The following is a 22,155-nucleotide window of genomic DNA, read 5'->3' as shown; positions in this document are numbered from 1 at the left end:
TGCTTGATGCCCTACCAAGCAGAGCTATGGCCAGAGCTGGAATAGTCTTCTCTCATTTTTGGGCAATGCAGAAATGGTAACACAGATGGCATTAAAAGCCAAAATCATGTCCAAGCAATTTGTTTGTCCTTCTGTTTGGAAGAACTGTTGTTCTAGCTTACAGGATGAAGTGGTCCATTCTATTCATGTTTAAAGAGTTATAAAACCATTTATAACCTGAAAGAAATCCTATTTTATTTAGAAACAAAGAGGCTGAATGAGGAAAAAGAATATAGCTTACCAAAACTTATGCTAAAAATATGGACAACTCAGTCTTGTGGGTGTAAACAATTATGATGATTTATTTTTTGTAAAAAGTACCTGTGCATTTCATATTGATTTTGGACACAACCCCACGATGAAAACACCCAGTGCCCCCAGCTCCCTTTTACTTCCCTGAGATTGCTGAGTTACAGCAGTGGCAATGTGAGTGCTTTATGAAAGGTTCACTTCTCAACTACCTCCAGAGACAGGACATCAGGGTGAATAACATGCTCGCCCATTCAGCTGTCCTGAAAACAAGACATTCCAGAAAGCTGAGTTGCATGGTGTTTCCAGATCAGATACCTATATATATATATATATATATATATACATACTTATATATATCTCTCTCTATATATATCTCTGAGTTTTGGAATTCAAAATGGAACATACAGAACAGTGAGGTTTGCCTAATGCTGTCTCGGAAAAAAATAATAAATTGGATCAAAACTTAACATTGCAACCCTATGCCTACTGCAGGTCTTCCAGAGGAAAAAAACCAGGCTCATCTTTTAAACAGCAGGGTATCTCTTAGGCATTGATCCCCTTTTCATGGTAAATTAACACATTCAGTGCTTTCCAGGATTTGGACAGTAGCCAGTTACTATATAAAGTCAAGAAGATAATGCCTCAGCAAAGGTTCTTCTGCATTTGTTTTGACAAGTGTCTGTGTAATTATTTTGTATGGGAGTTCAACTCCCATTTGACATATTGTGTAGCAGATGGTCACGGTGCACAGGGGCTCCAGGAGGCTTGGAACACCAGTTCAGACTGTGCATCTGGATTAGCATTCCTCATAACAAGCCCAGCTGCTGGACGTGGGGCTTGAAACCAGCACCGCATTAGCCTATCCTCCTCTTCCCTATTACTCTCTGTGGACTGTAACAACCGTATAAGACTGGGGGCCACAGCAAATTGTATTTCTATGTAAACACCATGCCTAGACAGCTACATTTCCTTAGCAGTTCTATAGAGTTGCACAGAGTCTTTGCTGGTTAGTGAAGGATGGCACAGCAGTTGGCGTTTCACTCTCGGGGATCACAGGGGAAATCTGCTGGGTGGACATAAAGTCACTGAAGCTAAAGCATTTTTTAATTCCCAGTGGTATATGGCCACTGGGCTGTGGGTTGGGCTAAGACTCACTGAGTTTTTCCTTTATGTTTCCTTTATGCCATAGTTGCTCAGTCTAGACAAGAGGTTTTAGGATTAATTCTTTTCCAATTTCTGCAGTTGAATTTTATAGAGTCTGTGAGAGGAACACATGAAAGCTAATTTCATTTCCTTGTGTCTGCACACTTCTTTAATGTCTGGTAGCAAATATCGCACTGGCTGAAATGAGCTGTTATCTGCTATCTGCTTTTAGTGATGATACATGAAACAAACAGAAAGCTGCTCAAGTTTTATAACCTGAACTGGAAGTGCTGATAGCAATAACCACAGGAAAAACAAGCAAACAAAAAGCCAGCATATATCTGGGCAAGTTAAGTACATAAACATGACATGCAAATCACTAAAGGAATACAGATATGCAGCCCAAAAGTGTCATTTGGAGACAGACTATCCTTTCACCAGAGGCATATCTGAACCTAGCACAAGGTCTTTTCTTAGCTTACAGCTGTCCTAGAGAAAGCAGCCGCACTCTGAAACTGCCAGAGGCTGAGGTGCAGAACTGAAGAAGAAGGGGATGTTTGAATGCTAAATAAATCAAGAAATGCAGTGCTTTCAATTTCATCAAAAGCTCATCAGACAGCAGACTGATTTTACTTCAGCTCTGACTTGCCAGCCACATAAACAAAGAAAAGGAGAGAAATCACTCCACCTGACAGGGCGGGGGGGGGGGGGGGGGAAGAGCATGCTTCTAGGGGAAGAAGCAAGCTAACTTTGCACTGCATTAAGCTCCTACTAGAAATAGATGGCTTGAGATGTGCTTAATTGGTATTCTGCAGTCTGGAGAAACGAGGGCTTCTCTGCTCTGTGATGCAGCCAGTAGGTGGTTGTCTGGTTTTCTCTTTATAGTAGATTATGGTGAAATGTATCATTCTTGGCAAAGATCAGAGGCGACTTGCTCATGGGTATGTCTGCTGGGCTTCAGATGGATTTTCGCACTGCATCAGCTGTGGAGGAAATGCTTTGCTTTCAAAAGTAACCCATTTGCATCTGTTATTTCTCAGACAGCCCAAGGGAAGCATGGGGGAGCTGGGGGAAGGGGTTGGAAATCTGTTTCAGATGCCAAGACTGGGGTTTTTCTTTTCTGTTTGGATTTTTTTTCTTCTTGAAATCCTGTCTATGGATGTGGTTTGTACCATAGTGGAGTACCAAAGTGCCTTAATTGAATCTTTTCATTACTGACCATGCAGACTATTTACAAAGCATCATAGGCCAGCAACCAAGGATAAAGCTGACCTAGATTTCTTTTAATTTAATCTTAAAATGTACCCCTTAAATCTCAGCCATGGGTGAGGACTTCACTCGATGTGAATCAGCATAGCTTCATCAAAGTGAATGGAGCTATACAGACTAGAATGCCATGCATAAGGTTTAAAATATCACTAACTATAGTAACAGCCAGGGACCTTGTAAGAAGTAAGATGACACATAGAAAAATTAAATACCTAAGACATGTTGAAGAATGAAGTTAGGAAGATGAAAGAAGAACTTCACCATCTTCCCTAAACTGTAGAAAACAAAGTGCAATTAGTCATGGGTCATAAAGTCTGAATAAATTGGTTACACCACTATTCAGTAGAACCAGTCCAGAAACCACAAAAATGCTGGCAAGGAGAACGGGCATCTGCATTAGATGATAAAATAGACTGGCACAGGGAAGGGTAAGACATCTCAGAGCTGGGCAAAAGAGGAGGCTTGGATGGATATCTGTCGTCATCTTTGCACAATTTTTTGTTAGCTTCAAAATCAGTTTGGATGGCAGGAGAGATTCCTCCACAACACACCCCCACACCCTCCCACAGTTTACGACCCAGTCTGCAGAGAACAGTAGGCTTCTGAAGTGCTCCCTGCCTCAGCTACAGCCTGCCAGGATGCAGAGTCAGTGCAGAGACAGGTCTGGTGGCACACCAGAGCTGAGCACCTCCTGGGAGAACTGCAGGTCAAAAGGGTATTCAGCAAGTTCCCTTTGAGAGGGCATCTTGTAATTCCTCTTCCTCTTGTTTCACATGTCTTTGCACCACGTTATGAACACTGATGACTGCCCAAAGATTAATCTGAAGAACTAGATTATATGCTATTGGTGCACTGGCTGATGAAGAGTGTCCTAAAAGATAGTGGAGAATATAGGCCTAACAAAAAGTGCAATCTGAGCTGTTGCTGGGTCCCATTCTGTCTCCCATCTCCTTCTGGCACATCATGCACTTTTTCTCCAGTCCATTGTGATCTGCAGCATAGTTGAGCCAAAAACACTTTGGCCCAAGTTAAGAGAATGTCCCTGCTCAGGACAGTGATGAACGTAAGTGAGCTTATAAGGTTCAAGCTTTGGTGCCTTCCCCAGCCAGAGCCGCAGGAGGCAGCTGTATAGGAAAATGTGGATTGGCATTGTAACGTGGCTGTTGTTAAAGTACTTAGCTAATGAGAGACGAGGAGGCAATTGTTTCCACACTGTTAGCTGCATTCATTGGAATAAGTTTGTGCATTTACCAAGTCAACAGTTCACAACTGTAAGATAAATTCATCTCTGTCAGTCTGCTTTTGTTTTCTTTATACATTCCCGGTTTTGTGGGTTTGCAAGACATTTGAAGGGATTTGTTCTAGACTGAAAATTAGAAACTAATTCATCCCTTGTTAATTGCAAATCTACAAATGCAAAGTAAAATTAGGAGTTTCAGGCACACCTTCAGAACTCTGTCATGGCTCAAAACCATGATTTTTAAGTTTTTGAAATTTAGTATTTTGGCTGATCATTGCAGGTTGTACAGAAATAACATCTTGCAGCTCCTGTGTTCAGACTGTACTCATTTAATGGAAGGCTTGCCCGAGTACAGTCTGTACAGTTAAGCCTTGAATTATTCTGGATAAAAAGCAAGATCTTCTTCCTGACTCATATTTTAGAAAACTGAAGCCAGGCTCTAGCAAGTTTCGGAAAGTTTCTTTGAGGAGAGGTGTTTCGTTGGTAGAAATGAGCAGGGAGTTAGGACTTTGTATCCAGAGCTGACATTCACTTTCTATGTAGCTGAGACAGAGTAACATCACTGCTCTGCCTCAACCATCTGTAAAATGTGCATCATGCTCATTGAGGACAAACTGTGAACCACAATCAGGAGGGTCACAAGCTGTCTGATGGGGCTCTAGCCACTAACAAAACTTCCAATGACTACAGTAGCCATAAGCCGATGCTTCTCCCTCTTTTGAAGGCAGTTAGCAGCAGTGCGTTGATTTCTGCCAGTCGAATGGGGTGTGTTCGATCTGTCCAGTTAGAGTTGAAGGTATCACTTTCTGGAGGATTCAATATCTTTCCACCGACTACAGTGGCAGCTTAAGTGACCAGTTCCAACTCTTAGCAGGCTAATGTTAGAGGAGACAAAGCCCGGCCATGACTTACTATACATTGTTGGTCTCTCATTAATATCAAGGGGAGAAGCTTTTTTCTAGAGTACCTTGAAATTACCAGGACACAAATTCCTGTGAAAGTCTGAGTCATCCCAGCAGCAAGTTCAGCAGAGGAGGCATTTTCAGCTGAGCTCTAACTAGTCTAGATTTTGGCAATAAAATGGGGAAGGTTGTTCTTTTGGGAAAAATGTTCAGGCGATACATAAACTGTTTGGTCATATAATAGTGTTCTGTCTTGCACAGAAAGGTAAGAAAGAGTTTATTTTGCTAGATGGGAAAGGGCAGGAAAGAAAAGGATAAAAACCTTAGTTTTCGTCTTGGAAATTTGGATTTGAACAATAAAAAGAGATGCTAAGGGACATAGCTGCTGATCTCTGGGAGAGCCAGCTTGCATGAAGAGATAAACACAAGGTATTTTTTTGAACTTGAACTGAACAACCTAATTTTCTCCATTATGCTGGAACCTCAAGAAAATCCAGACATAGCGACTCAAAACTCATCCCTTCTTAAAGAAAAGGAAACTGATTTGAAAACTGTGATACTTGATGCTCGACACTTGATATTTGAAGCTATTAGTACTCTTTCTGTAAGTAGGGACTGTTGTGTCTAAAATTTAAGTATCAAACTCCATAGTTTAGCAAAAACTGGCTTGGGGTTTTTTTGTTTGGTTTTTTTTTTAAGGGAGTACTAAAACAAGGATCCTGTGTTTTGGTTGAATTAATTGAGCTCCTAGGATCTCATTTATTTGGTGTGTGTGAGTCTGCTTCAATCTCTTTTACCATTCTTTTGATCAGCTCCCCAAATTTAGTGAGGAGTTGTCATGGTTTAACCCCAGCCAGCAACTAAACACCACGCAGCCACTCACTCACTCCCCCCCACCCAGTGGGATGGGGGAGAAAATCGGGAAAAGAAGCAAAACCCGTGGGTTGAGATAAGAACGGTTTAATAGAACAGAAAAGAAGAAACTAATAATGATAATGATAACACTAATAAAATGACAACAGCAATAATGAAAGGATTGGAATGTACAAATGATGCGCAGTGCAACTGCTCACCACCCGCCGACCAACACCCAGCTAGTCCCCGAGCAGCGATTCCCCGCCCCCACTTCCCAGTTCCTATACTAGATGGGACATCCCATGGTATGGAATACCCCGTTGGCCAGTTTGGGTCAGCTGTCCTGGCTGTGTCCCCTCCCAACTTCTCGTGCCCCTCCAGCTTTCTCGCTGGCTGGGCATGAGAAGCTGAAAAATCCTTGATTTTAGACTAAACACTACTTAGCAACAACTGAAAACATCAGTGTTATCAACATTCTTCTCATACTGAACTCAAAACATAGCATTGTACCAGCTACTAGGAAGACAGTTAACTCTATCCCAGCTGAAACTAGGACACCAGTAATTTCAGGAGTGCAAAAGCTGAACATGATTGCAAGCTCTGTTTGTAGATGTGGAAAGTCTGAGGCACAGTCTTTCCCTTCAAGGACTTTGCTAGGCCAAATAAATACCCTCCCCCCTCCCTTTCCTCTACCTGTAGCCTCTGCCAGGAGCATGAAAACTGTAGTATCACCTGTCCTTGGCAGCATATAGATTTGGAAGCACTTAGAACTGCCTCTTGATTCTAATCAGGTTTTAACCTTAACCTTATTCAAACCATTTCTTGTCTCGCTCAATCCCTGTGTTAACCAGGAGACCAAACACTGAAATAATGTCTAGTTCCTGGGAGGTCGCTCTGTCAAATTACTGTGATGCTGTGGTAAATAGGAGGAACCTGCCCTTTTTGATAAGTTGTTAGGAGTCTGGGAGCTTTTCCCAATATCACAGCCCCACAGCATGTTCAAACGGCAAGTGGAGCCAAGTTAGAGTATTTTTAAATGCTTTAGGCACAGTGTTTGTGGCAGAGCTTCTCAGAGGCCATAATTGCAAGGCAGAGAGAACATAAACCATCAGCGTCTCAGAAAGTATATTCACAGCCTGTAATTTCATCAGCATCAAAATTTTTGTTCTTCGAGTATCTTTGTTTTGGTGTGTACCAGTGTAGTACACCACAGGAGAGAAGCTGTTCATGGATTCTCTGCCCAGATGCTGGTAAGTTAGGGGCTTTCCCTCTTGTTGTGAAAAGCAGCGGAACTGAATGATTCTAGGCAGCAATGGAACATAATTCTTTCTCTTTCATAAACAGTTTTCAGTCATCGATGTTGTCTTTAGCAGTGAGGCACAACTGAATGGAATTCTCTCTTGCATTTCTCTGCCTTCCACTCAGTGTTTCTACAAATTTCTGCTCATCTTGAACCCAGTGGTGCAGTACTGACAGAGGAGGGGCCTGCTCGAGGCCCCGGGACTGGTGACTGTTGTACATAGAGACTTGGAAATCCAAATTCACTTTCTGTGAACAGTCTTAGAGAGGCATATATCTAACTGGGAGATTCACAGGTATTGCTAGCCTGTCTCTTCTCCTCATGTCAGCCAGCTTAACCCAAAAACATCCCCTCTGGTCTAGTGTAGATGTTGCCCTTGGACCACAGCCCCTTCCTGTTTAGATTGCCAGCTGGGCCACTATATGTAGGAAGGGAGTTAGTTTACCCTGCTGAGTGTAGATCAATATATGCCTCATCTACATGAACTCTGAGAAAAATACCTTCAACAGTTGGTTTCCTAGCAGGCTACCCATAAATGCTCTGCATCTCCCAGTACTTTAACAGATAGCATTCAACCAGCACAGAAGGTTTTGGAGCACCGTGTCTGATACCTGCTGGGGACTACCTAGAAGTAGTGTGAGTCAGTGAGGCTATACTGTGTGCATATTGGCACACGGTCTGCCCTGGCCTTCAATTCTGGATCATTGCTGAGGAGTCATCAGAGGACAGAGAGGGGGGGGAAGGTCTGTCAGACTCTCGGGGCTTTAGACGGAAGCCAGTTTTTCCTTGGGCAATGTGGTTTTGTGGAATAAACCCAGCATTGTTTGTAAGGCTTAATTTTTCCACTGTGGTTTAACTTCATGTAGATATGACAAATGCTGAGGAACCTCAGCTTGGTCCTGATCAAAATACTGACTTCCAGGCCCTGTCCAGCATCTGGGCAAATCTGGGCAAACTAGCACCAGATCAGAAGAGAATGTACCCATTTCAGACGGGCAGGTCAGCACAAGGGTTGTGAGGGACTCTGTCAGGACATTATCTTGTTGGGATGTTTAGTGGGTGTGAATAGAAAGCAGTCCTGTTTCTGCCACAGACTAAAATGTTCCCTTTTCTGAATGAGAGTATGAGCAGGCTTGATCTTTCATTTAATGTGCAGCAGAATTGAAGTACATATATGTACATCCCTACCACACCTCCACCCCCACACAAGATGTACATACACATTCAGGAACACAGAGACCTTCCTGGTGAGTCACGGTGTTCGTGCTGTCTCTATTGCAGGCAGCTGCATCATCTAATTCCTTTCATCAAGTGCTATCATAAAAGTTTACCCTTTTCTTGTTGTAGCTCTGTTCCCTTGGGAGGCAGTTGCAGAGCCTCCCTGCTCTGAGAGTTACAAATGGCCCTCCAGATTCCAGCTTCAAATAATTCACAGTCAGTTTACATTCTTTGTTTGCAAGCCAAAGTTTCTCTTTAGCCTAAATAGTTCCTGTCCCTCTCTGGTACTCTCCCTCTTGTGTTTACAGTCTGATTTCTCAAAGGAAACAAAGCTCTTGCAGTCGTGCTGGCTAGCTGGCAATTCCAACAGTGCTGGCAAGGGAGCAGTGATTAGAAACGCAGGCAGTCCTTCCAAGTTGGGTGATAGTTGTTGACTGGGTACGAAACAGAGACTTAGCATAATACTGTCATTGGGGTAAAGGCAGTGATAACTCAGCCCTTCTCCACAATCAGAGACAACAAGCAGCTGGCCGCTTGTGTATTGGCTTCTATTTACCCAGTCTAGCAGACCTGGGAGAAAGCTTGGGAGATACTTGCTGGCAAGAGGGGATAGGGCTTGCTGAAGAATATAGGATGGAGGGATTAAGCAGTTTAAAGCCTTAATCTATAGGAAACAAGGCTCCCTTAGTTTGTGGAACACTTAGTTATAGAGGGCAGTCACGATTGAAGTAAGTGCAGGGATATTGATCTATTCCAGGAAAGGGAGAAACAGATCATCAGGGAAAACCTGGATCAGTGCAGTTCCTCCCCATGCCAGATGACCAGCACAACACAGCCACATCACTCAGCTCACTTCAGCCCTAAGCATAGGACATAGGTCTCCTGCTGGCCCCTCTCCACAGGGACACATTTCACCCAGTGAGACAGAGAGTATAATTGAGATGATTGGTCCTTTACATATCTGCTAGCCAGGTCCATGGGCCATAAGACTCATAAACTGTCAGACTTCTGGGTGGAAATCAACCTTTAGGCACTTGATCAAAGGCACCCTCTGAACTTATCACCTTGCTTTGGCTCCATTTTAAGCTACAGGCCCCCAGTGCACAGTGCTGAGGTCTTGTCATGACTGCTAAGTCAGCATTTTCAGAGCAAATGCATCCCTGTGGCCATTGCTGAGAGGTGCTGCTGATCTATTGCTGAGAGAAATGTGCTCAGAAAGTGCTAGGACGGCTTTCTGTTTTGCCCAGTTGTGTCTGGCCTGAAGCCCACTGGGAGCCAGATCTGACTGCACATCTGACGTGTGTTTCTGTAACTGATGTGACACCTGTCTTGTATAGTACTGGGGTACATTTTTAAACAAATAGTATATTGAGAAAAAGCACAAGCATAAAACTCCAAAGGCATTTGCTTTTGTGTTTCAGTGTACATTGATTTACTCGGATGGATTAAGCCAGATAGGAGGGAGAAAGATAGAAATCAGTTTCCCTACTGAAGATGCCCTTCTGAAGGTGACCTGCCAGTTGTGGAGTTTTCTGGTGCTATCAGCCTTATTACTGAGCATGCCATCACCACAGATCTTTACCAATTAAAGTGAGAGAACACTTAACATCCTAATGGTTTGACTGATGTAGTGATTACATTATATGTAATGAGGGGGACTCATGAAACAGCTTGCTGTGAAGAAATTCTTCACAGTAGCTGCAAGTGTGACCTTCTGAAAATTTCTTCTCGGAGTTTACTGGGCTTAAGTCAAGGGTGTGCTCCAGGTGTTCAGTGCTAGAGGATTCAACTTGTTATCTAAATGTGACATTATCCCCGCTGCAGGAGCCAAGAGCTGCAATATCTGATATCCCTATAAGGGGCAAATTTTCTTTTCCTAGTTTGGAGAGCTGAGGCACACAAGAAGTGATTTGTCTCAGATTTGTCAGGGAGCCTGGGGCGGTTTGGGGACCTGAAGCCAGGAAGCAGAAACTGCAGAGGGTTCTTCTGCCTCCCACTGACTGCCTCAGCTGGTTTGCAGCTGCTTTGTGTTCTTGGAGTGGTAAGAAGCTGCAATAAGGTACCCTGGTGTATCTTTCTGTCTCTCTTATCTCAGTATCAGTTAGTCACTGTAGGTTTACCTACAACAGCAGCCAACAGGACTGTGCTAAGTAATATGTCAGTGAAGGCTCTACAAGTGCCAATAAGCAAAATTAATAGATAATGCCCCAAATTCTGTGGCTTTCTGTACAGGAAAGAGTGTAAATTCATATTGTGTATTAATATCATAGAGATAAATAAAATCCAACATAACATTTGAATAAAGACTTCATATTTAACCCAGAGAAAGAATATGCTGCACAGGTGGCACTCTTTGAGTAAGTAAAAGCTCCTGGTGCAAAGAAGGCAGGTGCAGCCTTGGCCAGAAACGCCTTCTCACACACCTGAAAAGCCTAATACTGGTGAGCACAGTCCCCTGCCCTTGGTCAGAAAGAAGTCTGAAGTGGTGTCACTCAGGTGTGTACCTTGCACCCAGTTGTCCCTGCCTACTGGTAAGTGCCATCCAGCAGCACATCGTTCCCTGGGAGGGCAATCATTGGTGGCACCTGAGTTCTGCCAGGTGGAGGAACTGCTGTGACATGGGGGTCCAGTATGGGATAGCGTGGCCTGCCCTTCACAGAGTTCACCTCCAGGCACTGTCATATGCCTGCAGTGCATCCATGGCTAAGGTGACACAGAAAAAATGTGGGCTCCTGGCGTCTGTAAGGGAGGCTGGCACCATCAAGGGAAAGTTGGGTACTTGTTCTGCCAGAAACAAAGAGCACAGGGGAGAAGCACAATGCTGCTAGCACCAGAAAGGTGTTGTGACCAACTTTATGGCCAGCACCAGAAACGAAGAAGCAGTGATTGCAGCTGTAGGTTTCCAGATGGTGTTGTTTTCTGCATTGCCCTTTAGTAGACGACAGTAAAAAGAGAGAGCAGTAGAGAGCTCTGACTTCAGTTTAATTAATTTTGCCAGTCCCCTTTCACTCTGAGGTCTGTTGTATGAATGTAGCTGCTGTTACAGCTGTATGGCAGAAGGAGGGGTGAAATACCTCAGGATTTCAACCCATGCCTGAGCTGGCTGGATCTTGGATTTCTGCATCAAAGGCTGGAGTGCTGAGCTGTGGGAAAGAGGTTTCCATCTTCTCGTTGTGGCCAGCAGAAACACTGGCCGTCACTCAAAAGAGTCTAGGACAGACTGTCCAAGGCCTACATCCAGTCCAGGCAAGCAAGGAGTTCTTTGAGCTTTTCAGGGGAAAGCCACCTCTCATATCTCCCAGTATAAAAACTTTGCCCTTTGTATTTCACCACCACTTCGTGAGGAAGAAAAAGAGCAGCATAGTGTATTTACATATGGTGTGTTAACATACTAAGCATAGAGACTGGTGTGGTTTACCTTCTCACATTTCAATACAAGTGTCAGAAGGAGTCACAGCAAGAGGCAAAATTACCCTAGCTCCCTTGTCCTGCACCCTGATGGAGCATGCGTATGGTATATAGTAAGTTACCTCCAATTCCTTTTAGGTTAGGATTTTAAACAAGAAGATCGATTTTAGCGATATTCAATCCCGATGTGGTTCCAGAGATAACATCAAACACTCTGCAGGGGGAGGAAATGTAAGTAGTACAGACACCCTGTGAACAGGCATCTCCACTGTGGTGACGCACCTTGCACAGCCAGACCCCTCCGTCTCCCTTCCTCTGAGCACTACTTTCCTTCTCGCTACTGTTTCACATGTGAGTCTAGTCTGGTAGTTGTGTGAGCCATGTGTATGCAGTGGTGGCCTCCTGATCTTTCTCCACAGACCACAACACATTTCCAGAACTTGGACAGGAAAAGGAAATGAGAAAAGAAGGGTTATGTCTAAAAGCCCAAGGGCGCTGAAGGTAAAAGTCCAGTGTGAGGCGAAATGGTTCTGTGCGTTTCATGGGAGCAGCCCAGGAAAGTAATTTCCGGAGACTGCAGCTCACAGTGAGACTCCAGCCTCACAGCTGGGCATCTTCCAGTGCATCAGCCCTTCCTCAGCTAACCTTTCAGTTACGTGCATTCATCAGAGAGGAAGAAGAAAAATGAAACATAAGAACAAAGAAAGCTCAGAGAGACGGTGTGATCAGCCAGCGTGCGGAGTGCTAATGCTAATGCCACAGCATTATTCCAGTATAACAAACTGAGGTTGCTCAGGGTTTGACCAGACACCCATCAGTTCTAGCAGTTACACTGGAATAACTTAAGGTGGCTATGGATCCCCCTGATGGAAATTATCTCCCCTCAGATGGAAGAGCTGATGGTGTGGGTACGTCTGATCCAAACAGATTCAGTACAGCCACCAGTGCTGGCTTAAGTCATTGCTGGTGATATGAGCAAAACCAGTGGCACTGCAGTCATCCTGGAGCTCCTGTCTGGCCTGGAGGGGCTGCAACTTTTTAAGACCTGCTAACACAGTCACTGTGATTGTGGGCCACATCTGGGAGCTGCTTGGAAGTGCAGCAATGCAGGACTGTCACTCTGTGGCTGTTCCCTAGCTGGGCTCAGCGTAGTCATGGTAATGTGGCTGGCAGCAGGGCACAGAGCAGCAGGAGGGAGGGTGCCTGTGCTGCTGCCTGGCTGAGCAGAACGGTGCCACTGCCATCCGGTAAGCACCACCGAGCCGGCTGGCTGAACACCAACCAGCTCAGGTACAGCTGCAGGAGTTACATTTGTAGATTTGTCAGACTCTCCGTAGAGGATTGTCATGAAATGCCTACCATATTTAGATGCAGAAAAATGTGAAACAGATGGTAGAGGAAAAAAACCCAGTTACTGAAATATTCTTAGTTGCCAGGATGCACGTTCAAGAGCAGAAGCAAACGGGTTGGGTCCTGCTGCATGCAGGGCTTTGGAGCATCCACCCTGAGAGGAGGCTCAGAAACATTTTAGAAAGAACCCACAAGCTGATCTGCTTTGTCCTCCTCTTTGTTTTGCTAATAGTAAAGCTTAACCCAGCTCTGTCATTTCCCTAGGTGGGAAGGAAGCTTGCTGTATTAATCCAGGTGTTTCCTCCTTTGTGGCATGGTCTGTTTTCTACTAACCATCTCTCCTTTTCCAGTGGTTTGTAGAGGCTTTGGCTCTTCCTCTGCAGGGCTTGGCTTTTTATTCTTTTCTTGCCTGTAACGTGTGTGTGTGTGTGTGCGCTTTTGACAGGTGCAAATCGTAACCAAGAAGATCGACTTGAGTCATGTGACTTCCAAGTGTGGCTCCCTCAAGAATATCCACCACAAGCCAGGTATTGTAGGAATTTCTGGGATGTGGGACAAAGCAAAGACCTAATCCTGTTATGTGAAGGAGAAATCATGAATGATACCATTCTCTTTTATAGTCCAAGAGAAAGTAAATAACTTTGGTAATAAAACCAATATTCTTAACTCAACTAAATATATAAAGACATAAAGATATGGGACCACCTAATTTAGAGAGGAGATAAAAAAGTAATGCAGAAGGATGCTGCTGTGGCATAATGTCAGTTTGATAAGATACTGAAATGCAGACTGAAGTCAGCAAAATACTTTATGCTTAATTCCCATGAAAATCAATAGGGCTGCAGCACATGCTTACAGTTTGAATATGTGTTGAAGATTTTACATTTTATTGAACATGCAGCATGGTATTCTGTGCTTCTCTAAAATCATTAGAACTAAATGATTTTAGTTCTAAAAGGGAACTAAAAGGGAAGTAATGTGAATGCACCTGTGTGCCTCAGGTCAGACTTTCTCCTGAGCTTTTCCAGCCTCTTAATCTGTATTTCCTTTTTCTGTGTAGGAGGTGGGCGTGTAAAAATTGAGAGTGTGAAACTGGATTTCAAAGAAAAAGCTCAGGCTAAAGTTGGTTCACTGGAAAATGCCCACCATGTACCTGGCGGTGGTAATGTCAAGGTAAGGGGACAGCCATCAGAGAAAAGGCTACCACTGTGCTCCAGGCCTAGTGAAGTTATTAGAGCTGTGAATTCAGCGATGGCTCTCATTTGAGTAGGAAACGTGTGTGTTCTCCTTCAAGCACGCTCACATGCCATTTGTTCCCTTTGGAATTTGGAACGACCAATCTCACATCCACTTCTAAGCTGAGAGTCAATCTTAAAGTGAAACATCCTGTAGTTTGTGCATTGGCTTTCCCCTAAAGATAAACTTCGTTTGGGACTGTTGTATAGCATAGGTGTGATCTAATAAGTTTGTAGTATGGGTGTCCCAGAGGATCAGGACTGCTTTGTGAAACAGGAGGAAAACATCTCAAAAGTAAGATCACTCCCACAAACATTGGAAAATACAGATTTTGGAAACAAATCACAATGCTCATAAAACATCTATTAAATTCCTACAGCTAGGAACAATGGTACTGCTTATTAAAGCATCCATCAGAGACAAAAATAGTAAGAGAATGTAACATAGTAAGCCAGTATATATTAAACATAATATTATATATATTAAAATCTTCAGTTTCAATTATTCTAAGGAGTGAAGAAGCTTCAATCCTTTTAAGAGTTCTTAAAAGTAAACAAAATGAGACCCAAAAGGTGATCTATAACAAGATAATTTGGTGAATGTATAATGTGTTAAATTCTTTGCTTTCCTGGAGCAGATTGACAGCCAGAAGCTAAACTTCAGAGAGCATGCTAAAGCCCGTGTCGATCACGGGGCTGAGATCATCACGCAGTCACCAGGCAGGTCCAGCGTGGCTTCACCACGCAGACTTAGCAACGTCTCATCCTCTGGAAGCATCAACCTGCTTGAATCGCCCCAGCTTGCTACCCTTGCTGAAGATGTCACGGCAGCCCTTGCTAAGCAGGGCTTATGAATTTGCTCATTTCGCATTGTATGAAGTAATAATATTTAGGCATGAGCTCTTGGCAGGAATGGGCTCAGAGCAGGTGTTACATTCATTCTTTACCATGTCTAAAACTAAGTCACATCCCAAGACTTGTAGTTAACCATACAGTTAAAAAAAACCAGAAAAAAAAAATAATTAAATAGATGCAGAAATTGGCCTGATCTCCATTTACAACAGGAAGACACTGGCTTTATATGGGTATACAACTGCAGTATGTTACATTGGACAATTATTGTTGCTCTGCTCTGTCTTGCATGGAGTACCGTACTATGATAAAATGCATTTACCTTTCATGTGCCTGAAGGCCATACACCTCTTTCTGAAAAGCCTTGTTAATACCCCAAGTTCCTCATTTCACTGTTCTGTTGCTGGATGGGGAAATAAAAAAAGTTGCCCATTGTAAGTTATTACAGGTTAAATTAACAGTCTGCTTACCAGAAGGAAGGGCATATAGAGAAATTCAAGTTTAATTAAAAAAAATGTGTTATTTTGTATAAATGAGTAGAACAAAAGTTGAATTAAGTTATTAACATTTTTTTGGACCTGGTTAATTATGTCAGTGTATAGCTGAAAAGCCAATAAATTATTTAACTAATAACTAAAAATAGTAGTTGAAAACATTTGAACCATGCTTGGGGAAGTGACGTAAAAAAGCTGTTGAAAGCAAGTACTTCCACCCCAATGGACTTGTGTCTGATTAGAAAGTTGGTTAAGCGGCTAGATTTGTGTACGCACCACTGGTTTCACATCCTTTTCATCTGTTTGATACAGTATTATATATATATATTTCTCTGTGGCCATTTGTGATATGCCCTCCTCATATACTTGAATATTCTACTTCTTTATTCACAGTATCTGTGTCTCTTGCACCCTTTGGTGTTGCAATTTTAGGTATGTAAAAGTAGATGTTAGCAGGGTTTTTTTTCCCTATTCATAAGAATACATTTAAAAAAAATGAAAATCTTAGCATGAAGTTGCTTTCTGTAACAACTAAAAGCCGTGACCCTGTTTTAGTGCCAGATGCAAATCTCTTCTGTGATGCTAGAAAAAGGATTCCTTCCCTCTTCCCTTCCCTCCCTTTCTTCACAAAGGTATGGTTTTTGTGGGGTCCAGATGTTTGTAAAAGGGTCTCCAAAGATGGCTGAGTTTGGATTCTGGATTTTTGAAAAATCCACAATAGTTTGGTTCTGGCTTTTTTTTCTTTCTTTCTTTCTTTCTTTCTTTCTTTCTTTCTTTCTTTCTTTCTTTCTTTCTAAACTCCTGTAGTAACAGTGAATGTTAAATTTATTTATTTTTTTCTTTTGCTAAAGTTGAAACACATAAAAAGTATTAAGAAGTTGTTTCCACTCCTTTAGTGATGTCTCATGTATACACTCAGGCACTCAGATAACAGTGATAAACATAACAGAGATGCCTGTAAATTGTAGTACGTGAATAAATAAAATGAGCTCCCTAGGCTGCGTTGCCATAGTGATTCATTAACAAATAGGGCATCTTAAAATCTGAGCAAAGTGGGATTATATTGACTATAAAAAGTATAAGAAAAAGTGTGCATAAAAGATAAAGGACAGAGATATATAAACAACCGATCTAGCGGAGTTATCTGTGAGAACTCCGACACTATCTTATGGACACTAAGAGAACACTGAAGGTAATATGGTAGTATTACTCATCAGCGGAAAATAATCTGCTGATACTATATGTATAGTAGACATTATGAAATGACCAGTTTACATTCTTGCAGATTGTTTGATCTTTTCCTTTTGAAATCTCTTAACTAAACTTTGCACTGTCAGTTGAGCTATACTTGATACATGTATTAGGTTAACATTGTGTGTTGGAAGCTTTTGATCTGTTCTTTTTCCTTAATTTGTATGTGTGCGTGTGTGTGTTGGGGTTTGATCTGAAAAGACTCATAGAGAAGATTTTTATGTCTGTGGAGAAGGATTCTAATAATTAATAGCACAGGATTCCCCATCATTAAATTCAGGTAGTAAATGCACAGTTACTAGACAGTAAATATTCAGTGGACCAAAGGGGGATTTTGGCTAAGCTGTCACAGCAATACAAAGACAAAACAAAATTATTACATCTCTAAAAATTTTACTGAAGATGAACTCCTAACAGCCCCCCACACAACATTTCAGCTCTGCAGAAAGCTTTTTCACACTATAAAGTACCTAATACTGTTTGTAAGTCGGTTGTTTTATACAAAGAACAGTGAAGTTAGAACCATGCTAAGTGCATCTGGAGGATTCTGATTTCTGCCTTGTATTTGTTACACTTTATGCTTAGAGTAATCCTAAGAATTCACATGGAAACAGTGTGAAGTGAAGTGAGGGGCATTAAAAGCCTCTTCCCATTTTTCCAGAAAAACGACAGAAAGACAGAAGGAAAAAACAACAGTATATCACATTGCTCTGATCATACTATCAATCAATATAAATTAGCCTTGCAGTGGGGTTTTTTTTTACGCCTTTTGCCAATGTGGGAGAGAGTCTATGGTACTACTGAACCTCAGCTTCTCTGAAGCTGAACACCAGCTAGTGAGAACAGTGTTAACCTGAGACTCAAGGTTTTTTTTTATTCTGCTTTTAAAATTTACATACTCTAGAAAATGAAGCTTAGTTAATCCACCTATGAGTCCAAAGTTAGAGTGGTGTAACACACCAAGTCATTTATTTCATGCATTAAAATGAGCTTTCTTGTCTTGATTCAAGCAAAGACTTTGTAATCGTTATCATCCTTCCATAGAAAGAATCCTAGAACACTGTGGAGTTAGATGAAAAGAAATCAAGAGTTTTGTGCTGTTAAGTAATAAAAAAACCAAGTTATGTTACATGACTCTAGATGTTCACTGAAAAAGCTCATATTAATCTTAACTTCGCAAGAAGAGTGTTGGTTTTAAAAACAACGGTTTTGTAAATACGTAATGCCCACTAAAGAAGATAGAGCCAGCTTCCTGGAAACTGCATCCGTTGTGTTTCTTTTCCACAGGCATGTTGAGCCAGCAGGTATGTTGGGTGCCTGAGACCCAACTCTGTAACAAAGCAGAGTATTAATCCAGACAAAAGGAATGGTGAAACCTTGTTTGGATAGCTAGGGGAGAGCCCTAAATTAATAATCCATCAAACTGTAGAGACAAAAGAAAAAGTGCTTCTGCCTCATCTGCAGAGTTCTGTTTCTATGTAACCACAAGCAGAAAGCAAGCAAAGTTGAGCAAACCTCTGTCCAGCAACAGTAGAGGAAAAACTAATACTGATGAGGAAAATCATGTGCCCACAAGGGCTATGTATATTTTCACTGTACAGCAGTAAATGGTATTATCCATTCAACGCTCTGCTAAGGTACAGTAGTAACCTCATCGTGACTGCTTACAAATCTAAGTTTGCCTATATACACGACCCAAAGGGAGTCGAAAGGCAGCCAGTGCAGACTACCACGTGAGCAGTTTTTTCCATGCTGGACCAAATACTGTTCAAAATCCAAGTACACATGTCCCTTCAAAGGCAAATGCCTTGAAGAGTAGATCACATTCGCTATGAAAATTGATGCAGGTAGATTTCTAGCCTAGGTGTGTGTCGAGTTCACTCACTAGTCAGATTGCTAAAGCAACTCCCTCTGCAACTCCAGCAACTCCCACTGCAGGAAGGTAAATTAGTTTCACACTTGGAAAAGTCAAGCGTATAAAAGCCACTTCAACTTTAGCAAAGAGAAAAAGCCAACAAATAAACATGCTGTATGCTGGGATGTCAAGGAATACAGTCTGCTGTTACAAACCTGTGTTTTTTCTGGTAAGTCTAGAGCCTGTTACCATAAAAGAGGCATTTCTTGAATGGCTGGTGGTAGGTAGTTCATGTTTTTCAATCCGATTTGCAATTGTATTTGTTGCTGTATAGTGATTGTTTTGCAAAATAAAATCGCTTGTCATCTAATTGTTTGTGTCAGTTTCCAGTTTGTGATAACACCTCCTCCTGCACTCAATCACTGCGCATTGCTGCCCTGCATGGAAAAGAAGTATCATGCACCTGCTGGCACTGCATAGTCAGTCTTGCCAGGAGAAGTCGGAGCAGATTAAGTCATATTTCTCAGCTAATCCCTGTTACTTCTTGCCGAAAGAATCAGTTTTTACAGCTAGCGCTCTCTTCTGCGGAGTAGTATTTCCCTGCTTTGTGTGAATACGTTATCCTCTCCTTCACCCTGGGGTCCCAGCCTGGAGGCAAGGTTTAGCATCGCCCTGCACTGAGCTGGCTGAGAAGGCCCATGAATGAGCCCGCTTCCCCTCCCTCGTCACGGCGTTTCCTTTGGCTGCCTTTGATGCAGAGGTGTGCGAAGGCTTTGCCAACGGTCACAGCCATATCCCTTTGTCGCCAGCTGGGCCGCTGGCTGGGACTTGTCGCAGCTTCGGATCACGGCTCCACTGCTCTTCCCGCTTTGGCTGAACGGCGGGGCAGCCTCCCTCCCACGTCGGGCAGGAGCCGCTGGCCTTGACAGGCCTGATGCCGTGAGGGGCGTCGGGCCTGAGGGCTGCCACCCCATTCCCCAGAGCGTCCCTCGTCAGGGAAATGGCGGCTATCGCTCCGCTCCGCCCCACCACGCGGCACGGCTCGCGCGGCCAACGGTTGCCTCGCGCCCGCAGGGGGGCGCGCGCGCTCCGGCGGGCTATAAATACCGCGGAGCCGTTAACTGTCGCCGAGCGGCCGTTGGTTTGGCGCCGTGAGGGCTGGGCTGCAGCGCTCCCTCCTCTCATAGCTGTCGGGAGCGCCCTCACCCGCCGTGAGGGGCTGGGCTCGGCTCAGCCCAGCCCAGCCGGCAGCGGCGGATGAGCGTGGTCGGGGCCGGTTCCCTGCAGCTTCTTGAGGACGGTGGGGTCGTGTGGATCGAAGGTAATGGGAGCCGTGGGTTATGAGCTGTTGGGGCCGTCCTGAAAACTAACGGGGAAACAGCCCGACGTTTGAGGGCTGCTTGAAGTAGTTTTGGATCCGTTGGTGGGTGCTTAAACTCCTGCCTTAGCTCGGGTCAGGGAGGAAGTGCAGCCCTGTGTTGCAAGTAGAACAAAGAAATGCTCCAGAAAATGTTGTGTGCTGGCCCAAGCCACCTGTGTGGACCAGGTGGCTTCTCAACATGGGGCTGTGGTGTGGGGAAACAGGGAAGCCTCACCTCTCAGGCTTTCCTGCCCTTGCACTGCCCGCTCTGGACCTGCTCAAGTAAGGCTGCTTCTGATGCCTCTTCCTGCTCTGATGCCTGCCCTGGAGGGGTTTCAAGCCTGCGCCATGCAGATGCAATGACACGGGCAGAATGAGAGCTTCAGTATCAGCTACTGTGTGAGGTCTGCATATTCTGCAGAGTGGGATAGCGGTGGGACTCGCTAACAGAAGAATAATCCTCTGAACGTGGCTGGGAGCCTGAGCAGTAGGAGGGAAATACAACTGAGTAGACTGCCTTAAGTTTCCCAGGCCCTGAACAAGCTGGACTTTTCACATAATGCTGCAATATTCATAAATAAATGCAGTCAAACTACCTGGAGGAATAATTAAGTGTTGTTAATTATCCATTAGAAGTACCCTCCTAAGGGTGCTTAGGCACAAGGCAGAACTAATGTATCATCTGCTAAAAGGAAAAGGATTAAGAGGTTGAGAACAAAAGGGTAAATCCTGATTTAAGCATTCACAGCTAGACCAATGGTTGAGGACAGCTGGTAAGAGCGTGTTTCCTCCTTTCAAAGTGAACAAAGAAGAGGTGATATTTCTGATTGTTGTGTCTTATTACCAGCATGAGGTAGGTGATGTATTTTATAATTTGCTAGCAGATTGTGATGTTGGAGCACTGAGGTGAGTACAAGCTGTGAATAAAATCTTAAGATTAACTGAAGGATTATTGAAAGTGAGAGAAGCCCAGGACTCCTGCTACAGTGTTTGCTAGATGTGCAGAAGACCTGTCCATCCTGTGCCTATCGCAGCTTCTGTTGTACAGGAACGTGGTAGAAAAAACAGGTGGGTGAGTCAGAGAAATGGATCAGATCAGAGTGGCAGGCAAAAGGCCTTTCACCTAGAGGTGTGTGGCCATGCAGAAGTCCCGGTTGCTGCGTCAAAGATAAAAGACAGTGTGGCCCTGATGGAGGGGCTCCCACACCTGGCTTGTGTGAGTGCCCTTGCTCTGGAAGGAGAAGCATGTGGTGGAGGCAGTTCTCAGCTCTCTTCTGAGCAGTGGAGAGGAAGACATGTTTGGTAACTCAGTGGGACGAGAGATCCCCACTTTCTTCTCCAGGAAGAAGGTGAAAAAGGTGTTCAGGTGGGGTGGGGTTTGAGTGGAGGAGGTTTGTTTTCTTTTTTTCCCAAAAGGAAGTAAAAGTTTTGCAGCTACTACCAAAGCAGTCACATCTTGGAGCTTGGAGAGTCCTGATCCGAGGGGTGGTGTGATACCCTGACAGTGAAAGCTGGATTTTTTACCCCCCCCCCCCCGAGTCTTGTCCAGAGACCCCCCTATGACATCTCTAGGATTTTGTTCCATCTCTCCCTGCCTTATCTAGTTGGAGCATAACCTGCACCTATTATGTATTTAATTGCAATTAAATGACTGTGAATATTGTTGCTTGAACATTATGCAAAAGCAATAACTCTCTGCAGTGACTGGAGCATCTGTGTTTCTGCTCTGTTTCGAAATAGGATTCACAGATGCATGAGTGCTATGCCAATCCTACTGATTCCAGCTAAATGTGGCCCAAGGATTAAATATCTGATTGTCCTTATGGAATCTGATCCAGCTAGACTACGGTCTGTTCCTGCCCAAATTCACATAGCAACAGCAGCAAACCTGGTTAGTTTTAGGGGTTCATTGCATGGTTTTAGGGATTAATTTATCCTCGTTTCTGAAAACATAGTTGTGTTGTGTTTGAGCAGGGCTGGCAAGAAGAGCTGTGAATGAGAGTTCTGAAGAACCTTAGTTGGAATGTTTTCATGCTGAGTTTAGAAGCCCTTAAAGAAAAAACAGAGCTTTCCTAGGTTTCTTTAATTTTTACAAAACACCTGGGAAGGAGAGAATCAGGCCTTTTTTTTTT

The 22,155-nt window shown here is 43.5% G+C and overlaps 1 protein-coding gene across 46 annotated transcripts in view; it reads left to right on the top strand.

Annotated features, from left to right (window-relative positions):
- The window catches only part of MAP2 (microtubule associated protein 2), a 238,050-nt gene extending 219,017 nt beyond the window's left edge, over positions 1 to 19,033 (top strand). For 30 of the 46 annotated variants that reach the window (XM_030017079.1, XM_030017072.1, XM_030017074.1 and 27 more), the window contains 4 exons: positions 11,765 to 11,857; positions 13,422 to 13,503; positions 14,037 to 14,149; positions 14,850 to 19,033. In XM_030017079.1, coding sequence (XP_029872939.1) covers positions 11,765 to 11,857; positions 13,422 to 13,503; positions 14,037 to 14,149; positions 14,850 to 15,065 — 504 coding nt within the window. In that variant the 3' untranslated portion in view covers positions 15,066 to 19,033. The remainder of the gene's footprint in view (positions 1 to 11,764; positions 11,858 to 13,421; positions 13,504 to 14,036; positions 14,150 to 14,849) is intronic. The other 16 variants (XM_041124279.1, XM_041124278.1, XM_041124282.1 and 13 more) reach the window with 1 other exon arrangement.
- The last annotated feature ends 3,122 nt before the right edge of the window (positions 19,034 to 22,155 follow it).

This window comes from Aquila chrysaetos, chromosome 6 (assembly GCF_900496995.4).
Source record: "Aquila chrysaetos chrysaetos chromosome 6, bAquChr1.4, whole genome shotgun sequence".
Classification (NCBI taxonomy): domain Eukaryota; kingdom Metazoa; phylum Chordata; class Aves; order Accipitriformes; family Accipitridae; genus Aquila; species Aquila chrysaetos.
This window is presented reverse-complemented; position numbering and strand designations above follow the sequence as displayed.